Source organism: Manacus vitellinus, unplaced genomic scaffold (genome assembly GCF_001715985.3).
Source record: "Manacus vitellinus isolate BGI_N305 unplaced genomic scaffold, ASM171598v3 scaffold_6_pilon, whole genome shotgun sequence".
NCBI classification, from domain to species: domain Eukaryota; kingdom Metazoa; phylum Chordata; class Aves; order Passeriformes; family Pipridae; genus Manacus; species Manacus vitellinus.
The window spans coordinates 10,957,445-10,969,276 of NW_021940750.1; the positions used below are offsets into that span (position 1 = coordinate 10,957,445).

Below are 11,832 nucleotides of genomic sequence, written 5' to 3' on the forward strand. Positions count from 1 at the left end.
AAGAAAACTCTTATGTGTCCTATAAAAGGAAATCTTCTGTAGTATTTATCGAAATAAAAATTTTTTTAATACAAAATGAGCATTAATTGTAGATACAAAATGAATATCTGTAATATGTATATATATATGTATATCTATAATATGTATAGCAACCACACTGTGAGGAAACCCTGTAAGATGAAAAGACATCTTTTTATTCCACTGATATTCCCAAGCACCCAGTCTGTGTTTCCATGCTGGTTTCAAAATCTTCTGTTAGAGCAGGCCATGGCATGGATGGATGGATAGGATTCCTTCCTTGTGCTTTTTCCTCCAGTTTGAGAAATATTCATTTGCGCCTAATTCATCTTAAAGGACTGTTGAGCTTTAGTTTGCTCTTTTGATTGTAAATTAGCTCAAAATTACTGACTTACTAGTTGCCCACCTTTTCTTTGGTCTATGAATTTCTATCTTCTCTTGGACCTTCTTCATGAAGTTTTGCACTATCAGGAAAAAAATATGTTCCTTATCTTACCTCTGACTCCTCAAGAGAGTTGGTCCCTTTTATATGAAGCACTGATGTTGGATAAAATTTCAAGCATCATTCATGCCTTAACTCTGCAATTCAGATTGGTTTTCGCTGCAGAAAAGTCTTAGTTTGGAGAATTTTTGCCTTTTTTCACCTTAAAAATAACACGTTTCCTTCTGCATTTCTGCAATTTATGAAGGAGACTGGTGGAACAGGCCCATAGCTCATTTTGATATTGCATCCTTCATAAATAGTGATGAATTTATGATCAATATAAAGAGATCTCTTGGGAAGGGAAGTTGCTTAAAATCAATTCTAAGGATGGACTTTATTTGGTGAGAATCTTCTTAATTTAGTAACTCAGGAAGAAATTTGACTGATGTACTAAGTAGATAGAGGGTATGTTTTGAGATATTTTAGGTCTCATTGTTGATTTCCCAGAGTAGCTAAGTTGTAGTTTTCTGGTTTGGTTTGTTTGGGTCACCTGCATGCTGTTGTCATAAATTTATTGCATATTATTTAGTTAACTAAGCAAACTTGTAGACAGAGGTTTGAATTCATAAAGTAAAATAAATGGGAGATGAACAAAGCTTGGAAACCCCCAAGTTTATCGAAATCATTGGTTCTTATTTAGGAGAAAGTAAATTATGATTTGAAAAGTGAGCGTAGTCTTATATTTGTACTTATAGCACTTCCTGACATTATGGCAGTCTTAGAAGGATCATATGACATTGTTTATTATGTTATTCCCCCTCCAATATTAAATTCTATCTCTAGGATTATGGAGTATTTTTCATCTGTCTTCAGTAATGTTTTATGTGAATGAGAGAATTTTAAGTGAATAGAAGTATTCCACAGATATGTCATTTTTCCTACTGAAAACTGTTTTTCTTCAATTTTTTCAATTTTTATACTTACAATTTCACAGATTGAAAAATATTTATTATAGGTTACAGGTAGGATCTGTTTGACTCTGCAATTCAAGGAATATTTGTATTAAAGGATAATTGGACTAATGAAAGTGAGAAAGATACATTCTATTTAAAGAAATTGATTTAGCTTCAAAACATATTCAAGAGATAGGAAAGCATGGTGGTTTAGTTCTGCTGTTTTCATAGTAATTTTATATTTTAAACAATAAAGAATATTAAGGCTTATTATGACTGTTACCAAAGACAGCGCACGAGGTTTACTTGAATGCATTATTTTTAGCTACTCTGTATTTTAAGGCCGAGTGATACTTGTAAGTAACATAAAAATTATTCACATGAAAAAAAGTATTTTTTTTATGCTGGAAGAAACTCAGAGTCATTGCAAGACATCTAATTAGTATTCATGGCATAAAAGGAAGTTATTTTCAGGGTAAAGGAATTTGTGAAAAGATAATTGGTTAGACCAACATTCTCATTAACCTAACTTGCATTAAATATGCTATTTTGAATTGTAGTTATTCTTTTCCATTTGAAAGGCATGCTTTGTTAACCTATTTAAAGAGCCTAATTAAACTACAGTTTAAGTCATACTCTTTAATTCAGCAATACAATATCAAACTGCAGATCTGCGATTACCAACTTTGTGAGTGCGGAGAATCATAAAGCAGTTCTTGATTCCAGTGGATTTTCCTGATGAAGTAGGTTGGTTTAGCTGCTTTATATGTGGTCATTCTGAGATACTGAAAGCATTTGACTAATCCTTTAGTTTAATTTTACTCCTTTATAAGAGCAGAGAAAACTCTTATTTCTTCTGTGGTGCAACATGAGAAATAATTAAAGCAGTCTTGGGGTTATTGGAAGAAAGTACTTATGCCTTTGTTCTAATAGTAGGAAGACTTCGAGGGTAATTTTGTTTAATTATTTTTCAGTAGAACTTCTTCACATGTGTAACTAAATAGAGCCTTTAAAATGTGAGCTGTTAAAATGTAAATTAATTTGCACATTCTAGTACACATTTTAAAATCATGAGACTGAATTTGTATTTCTTTGATTTTCAGCATTACTTACCACATATTAGCAGTATTCTAGATATTTTGAAAAGGGGGTTTATTTCCTCTTGTGCTGTGTGCAATGAAGAGGAAGGTACCTTTGTTAGCAGTGAGATGACTGTGAGTGCTCAAGTTAAGTATTTGTATCTGCAGATAGAGACATAAAGATACAGGGTCTAATTTTTCAACACTGCTGAGCATACCTAGCCATCTTGGAACCTGGTATTTGTATTGTATGAACTAAACATTTGTAAAATTAGCCACCTTGTTAGATATCTAAATGTTAATTTCAATGCTTAATTTTCATTATTTGCACTTGTACTGTTTGACACTGGTTGTTTTCAAAATAGTAGTGGCTGTAGACATTGAATGTAAACCAAAACCTAGCTGATCAGGCAAGGTTGTATGTCAGCACAGTAATGCTGAACCATGGTGGATAAAAGTAATGAAAACAGAGAAATGCAACTTCAAGCTGAACATGGTAATGATCTTAAATATCTCTACAAATATTCAGCTGAGAATGTCACTTTCTTGCTGTAATGATTCAGAAGATTACAACAGTGGACATGCGAGTCAGACAGTGTGATTAGTATATGAGTACCTTTGCATACCCAGTGACCAGACACAAAATGTGATGAAGTAGAAATTTAGTTTAGATACTAAAAAAAAAAAAAAAAATCCATGGCCAATCAATTTTAAATTCTGGCTGGGAGATGGTTAGATCTCCCTTTTCTTATTATTTGGCAAAGAAATATGCTAATTACTGTGCCATTTTGCTGCTTATTCATTTTGTTTACAAAACAGGAGTTAGCTAATGCTTGCACTATTGAGCGAATTGCTGAAAGGCTGAGCTTCCCTACATTCTGGGACAGGCAGACAATGGCAAAGAAGCCAGTTGTGGAGACAGCACATTTTATGTTTGGATTTTGTCTGCAAGATTAAGGGCATGATTCGGGAACTGTTAAAGGTATAAATGGCAGGATATTGAGAGCCAAATAGAAGCTAAATGCTCACTTGTTGATAAAGCCATTGAAAACTTCCTCTAGCACATACATTCTCTAATAGAGATTAGGAAAGAATAAGTTGTTGCTTCTAAACAAGCTGCTGGAATAAATCATAGTGATTTACATGTGATCACAGAAGGGGTAAGGTTGGAAGGGACCACAGTGGGCTATCTGGTCCAACTTCCCTGTTCAAGCAGGGTCATCCCAGAGCACATGGCACAAGATTGCATCTGGACATGTTGAATATCTCCAGTGAGGAAGACTCCACAACCTCTCTGGGCAATCTGTTCCAGTGCTCAGTCACCCACACAGGAAAGAAGTTCTTCCTCAGGTTCAGGTGGAACTTCCTGTGCATCAGTTTCTGCCTGTTGTTTCTTGTCCTATTGCTTGGCATCACTGAGAAGAGCCGAGCTCCATCCTCTTGTCACCCTCCCTTCAGATACTTATAGACATTGATGAGGTCCCTCTCAGTCATGTCTTCTTGAGGCTGAACAGGCCCAGCTACCTCAGCCTTTCCTCATAAGAGAGACCCTTGACCAACTTAGTAACTCTGAATTCTCAGGATCAAATTTCATCTCTTTCACGAAATATTTCAACGTGTTTTTTTTCTGACAGAGCTCCTCAAACAGCTATTTGTTTTTAAACTGCACAGTCTAAGATGACACATCCCATACTTTGCATCAGTGATGTCTTTGCTTTCTGTTTCTCTAGACCTTTGGCCATCATCTTGCAACCTGAATCTTTCATGTTTCCTCTGTCACAGACCATACTGATTTTTTTGAGTTACTGGAATTCTTGTATGTTTTTTTCAGTAAATAATTTATAGGACTGGAACTGTCTTTTGCAACACAGCATGGTACTGCAATAAAAATATCACATTTAAGAGAAAATGATAATTGAACAACCCTTATAGTAAGAGGAAGTTCCTGATGGCTTGAAGGAATGCTGTAGGTTAGAAGATCCTGTAACTAAGGTTATATGTGTAACTTAATTAGTCCTATTTAAGGGTTTCTTTTAATTCAGTCCCTCTTGTATATGAATTGGAATGTGGGGTTCAGTGCCTTTTTTTTGATGATGTGCTGGAGTAGGGACTAGTTCAAGGAAGAGAGAGAATTTAGCTACCAGACAACAAGAAGTCTTTATTTGGCTTGTACAAAGCGATTTCATAAAATAATTATAATCCATTTTAAGAAATATTTGCATGTCGGTAAGAGAAGGTCTACAGCACTTTCAAAGCTGTTCATAAGAAATTAACTCTGTGAATACTGTATGTATTCTTAGTATGTTGTCCAAATTGGATTTTTGAGTGAAAATCTTGCTTGCTGACATGGCACTTAGCACCTGCTCATTCAGTTTTTAATTTGTTGCCCCTTTTTCAGTACCGTTTTGCAAATAAGTGATTAAAATTTCTATAGAACTTTGACATAAATAAGTTTAGTATTGTGAATGCAAGCAGCATTAATATTAACTGCAAATTTGTTGAAGAAAGATTTATTTATTGACTTTATTTCTTCAGGTTGGAAACTTCAGAGAAAACTTGTTAATTTTTTTTAAATAATTTTTTTTTATTTCTTTTCTTTAGGAGATTCCTTTACACAGTTTCGATTTGCTGATGAGAAAGAATGGGATAAAGAAAGCATAAGCCATAAGCAGGTAACAGAATTATCATTCAAATGATTTTATATAGATAATCACCTAGGACAGAATATCTAGGCAGTTGTGCTTTCAGCAACAAACTGTTAATACAATAATAGCACTCTTTATTGTGTATATTTTTATTAACTTTTCCCTGATGCTGGAGGCTACTGGGCCTTGTCCTTTTTTTTTCTGCTGAAGACTAATCAAAGCATCAGGCTAGGTTTTTAGGTGATGCTGGGAGGAAAAAACAAGAAATCTCTCCAGTGAAGAGAAAATAAGAAACTGTCACTTTGCTTTACTGACATAGCAGGTCAGCCTTCTTTTTTCATCTGTATTCAAGAGAAAAGAGTTTAGTAAAATGACTGTAACAAAACCCTTATGAGTCTCTTCATATATTGAACAATGAAACGTATTTTAGTTCCTTCAAATTTACAGTTCTTATCCTGTGGTTGAAACTTCATGTCCTAAATAATTAGGGCACCAGCTAGATTATTCGTATGTGAATTTTTTATGCTTAAATAAAAAGGAGCACATCAATAGAAGTCTCCTGTTTTATATATCAGGATACTTGAAAGTGTCCCTGTCTCTGCAGCTGTCTTCCTCATGTAAGTCACCTGAGTTATTGCAAGATAAATGCTTTTGTCTTCCAGGCTTTTCTTAAAATTGCTGTGAAACTTTGCTTAAGTGTGTCTTGAAACATGCATATGTATTCAAATTTTAAAGATTTGCTATTTCTTTTCTAAAATATTACAATATTCTAAAATATTACAATATTCTAAAATATTACATTAATTATACCCTGGGAAGTGATATTTAAAGGTACTTTAGGGTTGCAAAGTCAAATTAAAGTGAGGAAATAAAACCAAATGCAGCATTTGTTTAAACCACCACCTGTCTTTCAATGACTGTATTTTTTCTTATCAGTTCTTCTGCTTCTAGTGTGCAGGATGTTGTCAGTAACCAGAATATTAATTTCTTTTTCATTTCCTCATATTCTTGTCATTATAGCATTTAGGTGATTTGAACACATTAATTCCTGAATGGCTAAAGCCATTGTGAGAAGAGTGAAATTGCATGTTGACAGTGGTTTTCACAAATATTCTTCTAACTGCCAGTGATGAGACCGCACAGTTCTGGAGCTGGTCCCATGCTCTTACTCATTGCAGAGTGTGCTGTGGTGGGCACGTTCTTCTGCCTCTGTCCCTAGGAAACTGTAGTAATTCATTCTGCCCCATCCAAAGTCGTTATTTCAAACTGTTTCCTGTCTTTCACTGTCCTTATGTCACTTTGAAATAGTTTACTGCACTAGTCACAATTACCCTTCCTTTGAGTTCTTATTTTAGTCCAGAATCCAGTCCCAAATGGTTTGATAATATTATCTAATTTTTCACATTGTCTTTGGTCTTTAACCTGGTATCTCCTTTTGTTTCTGACCCATCTTTTTTTTCCCTGAAAACCAAATCCAAGTCTAATTTTCACCCTACATCATTCATACCGTTTGCCAAATTCCTGGTCTTTCTAATTCTTTGCCTTCTATACATTATGTACAGGATTAGAGAATTGTAAACTGAAGTGAATTTATTATGAGGGAACAAAATAAAGAGAAAAGATATAAAAATAGTTGCAGAATGACTAGATATTTCTCATTCCCTACTGTTTGTAGAAAGCAATGGCAAAGCATCGGTTTCAAATGACGAATGGAAATGTAACAGTGACATCAACAATAAAAAAAATTCATTTTATTAAGAATACTATCATTCATTGCTACAAAAAGTATGTTTGGGTTTTCTCCATTGTATATTGATAAAATACAATAAAAACATTTCAGAACATAGTCTGCAATTGAAAGATCAAACAGGTAATAGTAATTTGGATTTTTCAGTAAAAAATAGCAATTCCAGCGACAAAGTATGCCTCTGTTTATTTTTTTGAACAAATAACTACATGTGCCATGAGGTGTTCATAATTTATTAAATACTGCTTTGATTTCTTTGCTTTTTATTACAACACCACTTTTAGTGAAGTCTCTACTTGAATATCAAATTCCTTCTTCTATTATGTTGTTTTTCCAAATTCCTCTTTTCCTTCATTCTCAACTCTTCTGTATCTCTAATTTTAACCTTCATTTGCAATGTTCATTCTTGTTAATATTTTTGCAAGTTACATAGCTCTTCTCAAATGCACTTAAATGTTATTCAGTGACACTTCACTTTTTACAATTTTTTGTGTTACTAGATTCATACAATTTCCTTGTCTTTTGTAACTGTGCAGAAGCCATATTTGATCTTCAATATCTGTCAAAATAACTGGGTTTTCTGAAGATCTGATTCATTGCTGGGCAACAAGGCTTGCTTGCTGAAGACTTTGTGAGGTTACTTACACCAGTGAATCATCTTTGATGGTGATCACCAATGCATTGTAAAATAAAGTTGTTGGTAGAGGAGAAAAATTCTAACCATCAGATATTTGTTTGATCCTTTCACTCTTATTACTGGATACCAGAACCAGAATTTGGATAAAAGAAACTGTTAAATCAACTACATTGCTTCTTTTTTTAATTTATTTTAATTTTGCAAGTATACTGTCAGAACACACACTGTCTGATTTATTTTTGCTAGGCGTGCAAATGTCAAAAACCATCCTATTGACTGGCTTTTGGAAGCAGTGTGAATTTCTTTGACAACTCTCTTATGATATGGCACAAAACACTCTCTCCTAATTTATGAGTATTTGGACTTCTAAATGTCTGTGATGAGAAGGACAAGATTTTATCCCTTTAAGTGAGATTTGGAAGCTACTTCTCTGCTTCCATGAAAAAGAGAGTATAGACTGAACCTAAGCATTTTGTTGTCAGATTTTAAAATACGTGATGGATATCAAATTATTTTTTCATCAACAGTGAATGCGCTCAGAATGTTCTTCTATACTGTGAGCTTGAAAGCTGTTTAAGATTACTGAAGTCTGGGTTGTTATGTAAAAATGTCAAATATTGCTGGTTCATTTTGTGTAAATCTGTTTTTAAAAAGGGGTCAAGAGAAAATGGAGCTTCAGTAACTGTCACAGTAATAAGTTGTAATTTAGCAGCAGTATAATTGAATATAATTTTAGAAGTGTTTGTAACTATATACTTTGTTGCTTTTGTAAGTATCAAAACATTTTTAAAAATGTGGAACTATAAAAAGGCCCCTGTTTAGCCATTAAAAACAGTATAGCTACACAGGAGCTATGGGTTGATTGCTTAGAAAATAGTAGCAACTCACTAAAGAATGTCATTTCAAACCACATGAAAGCTTCACAGTTTAAAACATGTTTCAGTTGGAAAAGCTTCTTATGACATTGTCATAAGAATGACTGAACTATTCTGAACTATTTCCGATTTTAGACTTTCAAGGCATTGTCTAAGGAGTATTTAGTTTACAGCTTGTTTTTTAGCAGTAAGTTATTATTTACAGTGTAAGTGTTTATATGGTAATTTAGCCAAACTGCTCCATATAAGTGTAATTTAAACTATTAATTTGTGTATTTCATTAGATTGTTTTCCAGGTTCCTCAAATAAGTGGAACAAGGGAATGTAATAGATTAAAATTATTAGATTTTTTTGTTTGTGTTCTTTTTGTGTTTGGGTTTTTTTATTCACAAGTATACTGTATGTTAAATTATATTTCAGTTCTCTGCACTTTCTGTTGACTGCCAGTCTTTGGTCCAGGCCCTTCAGGAATTGCCTCTACATCTGAAATTGAATGTAGCTGCTGACCTTGTACAGGTAATGCTGTGAATTAACATTAGGAAATGCAAATATTTTAAGAGAAAAATCTATGCAAGAATGATTAGTCTTCAAACGTAAGTACAGTGTATTATGTAAGTAAATATATTCTGTTAGACTGGCATGTCAAGTGGCATGTAATGCAGGATACCCCTCTATCAGCACATTTTTTGTGCTTACTTGGCTTTAAACAAAATGGTTGGATGTGCAGCATATTAGATTTGAAGTCAGGTATCAGAGTGTTTGACGTTAAATGATTGCATTATTTTTGTATTTTTTTCTTTTGTTAGCAGCTGGTTTTAGTTGCACCAAAATTTTGAAAGTGTTTTCACATTCTTTCCTGTTAATTACTTTAATTGTGATTTAATGTTCTGCATAACTAATATCAACAAACATGTTTTTTTACATGAATTGGTGTTACATCAGTGTTAGAACAGGTAGAACTCTCAATCATACTGGTGAAGAAAATATTATTTATGCTCCAGTGGCAGGGGGAAGCAACAATATTATTAAAAAATATTTCTTCAGATTATGAAAAAGAAAATATTAATGTAAGCGCAAAAGAGCCAATGAGAGTTAAACATAAAAACAAAATTCTTAAGATCCATCTGCTCAAGCAAGGAAAAACGTGACCCTTATAGAAGGGTCTGTTTGGGGTTGCATGAAGTGCTTCTGCAGCTGACACTATGCTCTTTGTTAAAGCAGCTCAAGGTATGTCTGCAGATGTGATGGCTAAGGGAATCTGCAAATAAATGTTACTTTCACATACAGTTTTCTTTTTAGGAGTTCTAGTCATGGTCTCTAACTTTTGTCAGGGTTATAAACTGTTTGTTATGGCATTTAATCTTTGTCTTGTCATTCTGACCAGGGATGTGGTCATCAGTTATGCTGCAGTGTTATCAACACTAGGGCATCCTGATAAAAGCTGAATCTGTTACACAGTTAAATAATGAGTTGCCATTTCTGGTTTCACTGTTTGACAATGTTTTACAGTTTAGTTTCATTTTTCAAAATATATGGCTATATACTATAACATTGGCTAATTGATTTTCAGCAACCTGTAGTATGGTTTTGTTTAAGACTAGAATTTTGGAGGGATGGCCTAACATGGGATGATGTTTCTAGCCAAATTCTGACTCTAGTCATTCCAAAATTCAGAATACTGATGGGATTTCATTACAGAAGAATTAAGGAAAAGTAATTTTCCAGGAAGTGCAAAGCATTTAACGCTGTCCCGCACTACATCTTTGTCTCTAAACTGGAGAGACATGGATTTTGGCTGGATGGTCATACACAAAGAGTTGTGGTCAACAGCTCATGTCCAAGTGGAGATCAGTGATAAATGGTGTTCCTCAGGGGTCACTGTTGGGACCAGCACTGTTTAACATCTTTGTCAGTGACACACACAATGGGACCAAGCGAACCCTCAGCAAGTTTGCTGGTGACACCAAGATGTGTGATGTGGTCAACACGCTGGAGGGAAGGGATGGGCCATCCAGAGGGATCTTGACAGGCTTGAGGGGTGGGTCTGTGAACCTCATGAAATTCAACAAGGCCAAGTGCAAGGTCCTGCTCCTGGGTCAGGGCAGTCTCAAACATGGATACAAGCTGGGCAGAGAATGGATTGAGACCAGCCCCAAGGAGAAGGACTTGGGGGTGTTTGTGGACAAGAAACTCAACATGACTCTGCAATGCACACCATGTTTCAAAGGAGACCTGACCAGCAGGTTGAGGGAGCTGATTCTCCCTCTCTGCTTTGCTCTTATGAGACCCCACCTGGAGTACTGCATCCAGCTCTGGGGCCCCCAGCAGGGAAAGACATGGATCTGTTAGAGTGAGTCCAGAGGGGGCCACTAAATTGATCACAGGGCTGGAGCCTGAATACAGGCTAAGAGAGTTGGGACTGTTCAGCCTGGAGAAGAAAAAGCTGTGGGAAGACCTTATAGCAGCCTTCCAGTACCTTTAGCGGGCCTACTAAATAGCTGGAGAGAGACTTTTCAAAAAGACATGTATGGATAGGACAAGGGAAATGGCTTTAAGCTGAAGGAGGGTAGGTTTAGATTAGATATTAGGAAGAAGTTCTTTACTGTCACAGTGGTGAGACACTGGAACAGCTTTCTCCAAGAAGCTGTGTTCTCCCCATCCCTGGAAGTGTTCAGGACCAGGTTGGATGGGGCTTTGAGCAACCTGGTCTAGTAGAAGGTATCCCTGCCCATGTCAAGGGTGTTGGAACGAGAGGATCTTTAAGGTCCTTTCCAAACCAAACTATTTGATGATTCTATGAGTATTTGTGAAACAATGGAATTTGCTGATTTAGCATACCATCTCATATTCTGTAATAAGGGATAAAAGGAGTTTGTATTTTGCATTTGCTTCTGTAAAAGTATCATCCAGATAACTTTACTTTCACTTCTGAATTGAATTCTGCTCAAGTTCGCTGTACCTTCTGAAGTGATCAAATATAGGAAGTATGAATTACAATCCAAATTAGACAGAATAATAAAATTAGATAATAATCATTATAAAGACTCAAGTCCTTTCTTATACTCTTAGGCGTCAACACCTGTAGAGCTCCCACAGATGAAATCTAAAATTTTTGAAGATGTCAAGAGAAGAGATCAGCTGTTCCGACAGTCTCCAGCTCAAAGTGACACCGTATTGGTCTCCCCTCCTGTTGGTAATTCTGTTGCTACATCAGAGCCTGGAAGTGAAAACGGCTCTAAGGCAAATGCAAGAGAACCATTTCAGAGAATCCACCCACTATCAAAGCAAGAGACTGACCATTTGGATGAAGAACTGGATCTTCTCCTGAATCTAGAGGCTCCCATGAGTACAGGAAACAGACCTGTGTCAGACACATTATCCTACAACATATCAACTGAGAAAGATTTGAAAATGGAATGTAAGGAAAGTGGTAAGTTTTCTCCCCAGCGTGCTC

General features: G+C 35.3%; 1 protein-coding gene across 1 annotated transcript in view; it reads left to right on the forward strand.

The window, feature by feature from the left end:
- AVEN (apoptosis and caspase activation inhibitor) overlaps positions 1–11,832 on the forward strand; it is a 101,969-nt gene that overhangs the window by 85,544 nt on the left and 4,593 nt on the right. The window contains exons 4-6 of the mRNA XM_029964076.1: positions 5,076–5,146; positions 8,799–8,894; positions 11,448–11,808. Of these exons, the coding sequence (XP_029819936.1) occupies positions 5,076–5,146; positions 8,799–8,894; positions 11,448–11,808 (528 nt within the window). The remainder of the gene's footprint in view (positions 1–5,075; positions 5,147–8,798; positions 8,895–11,447; positions 11,809–11,832) is intronic.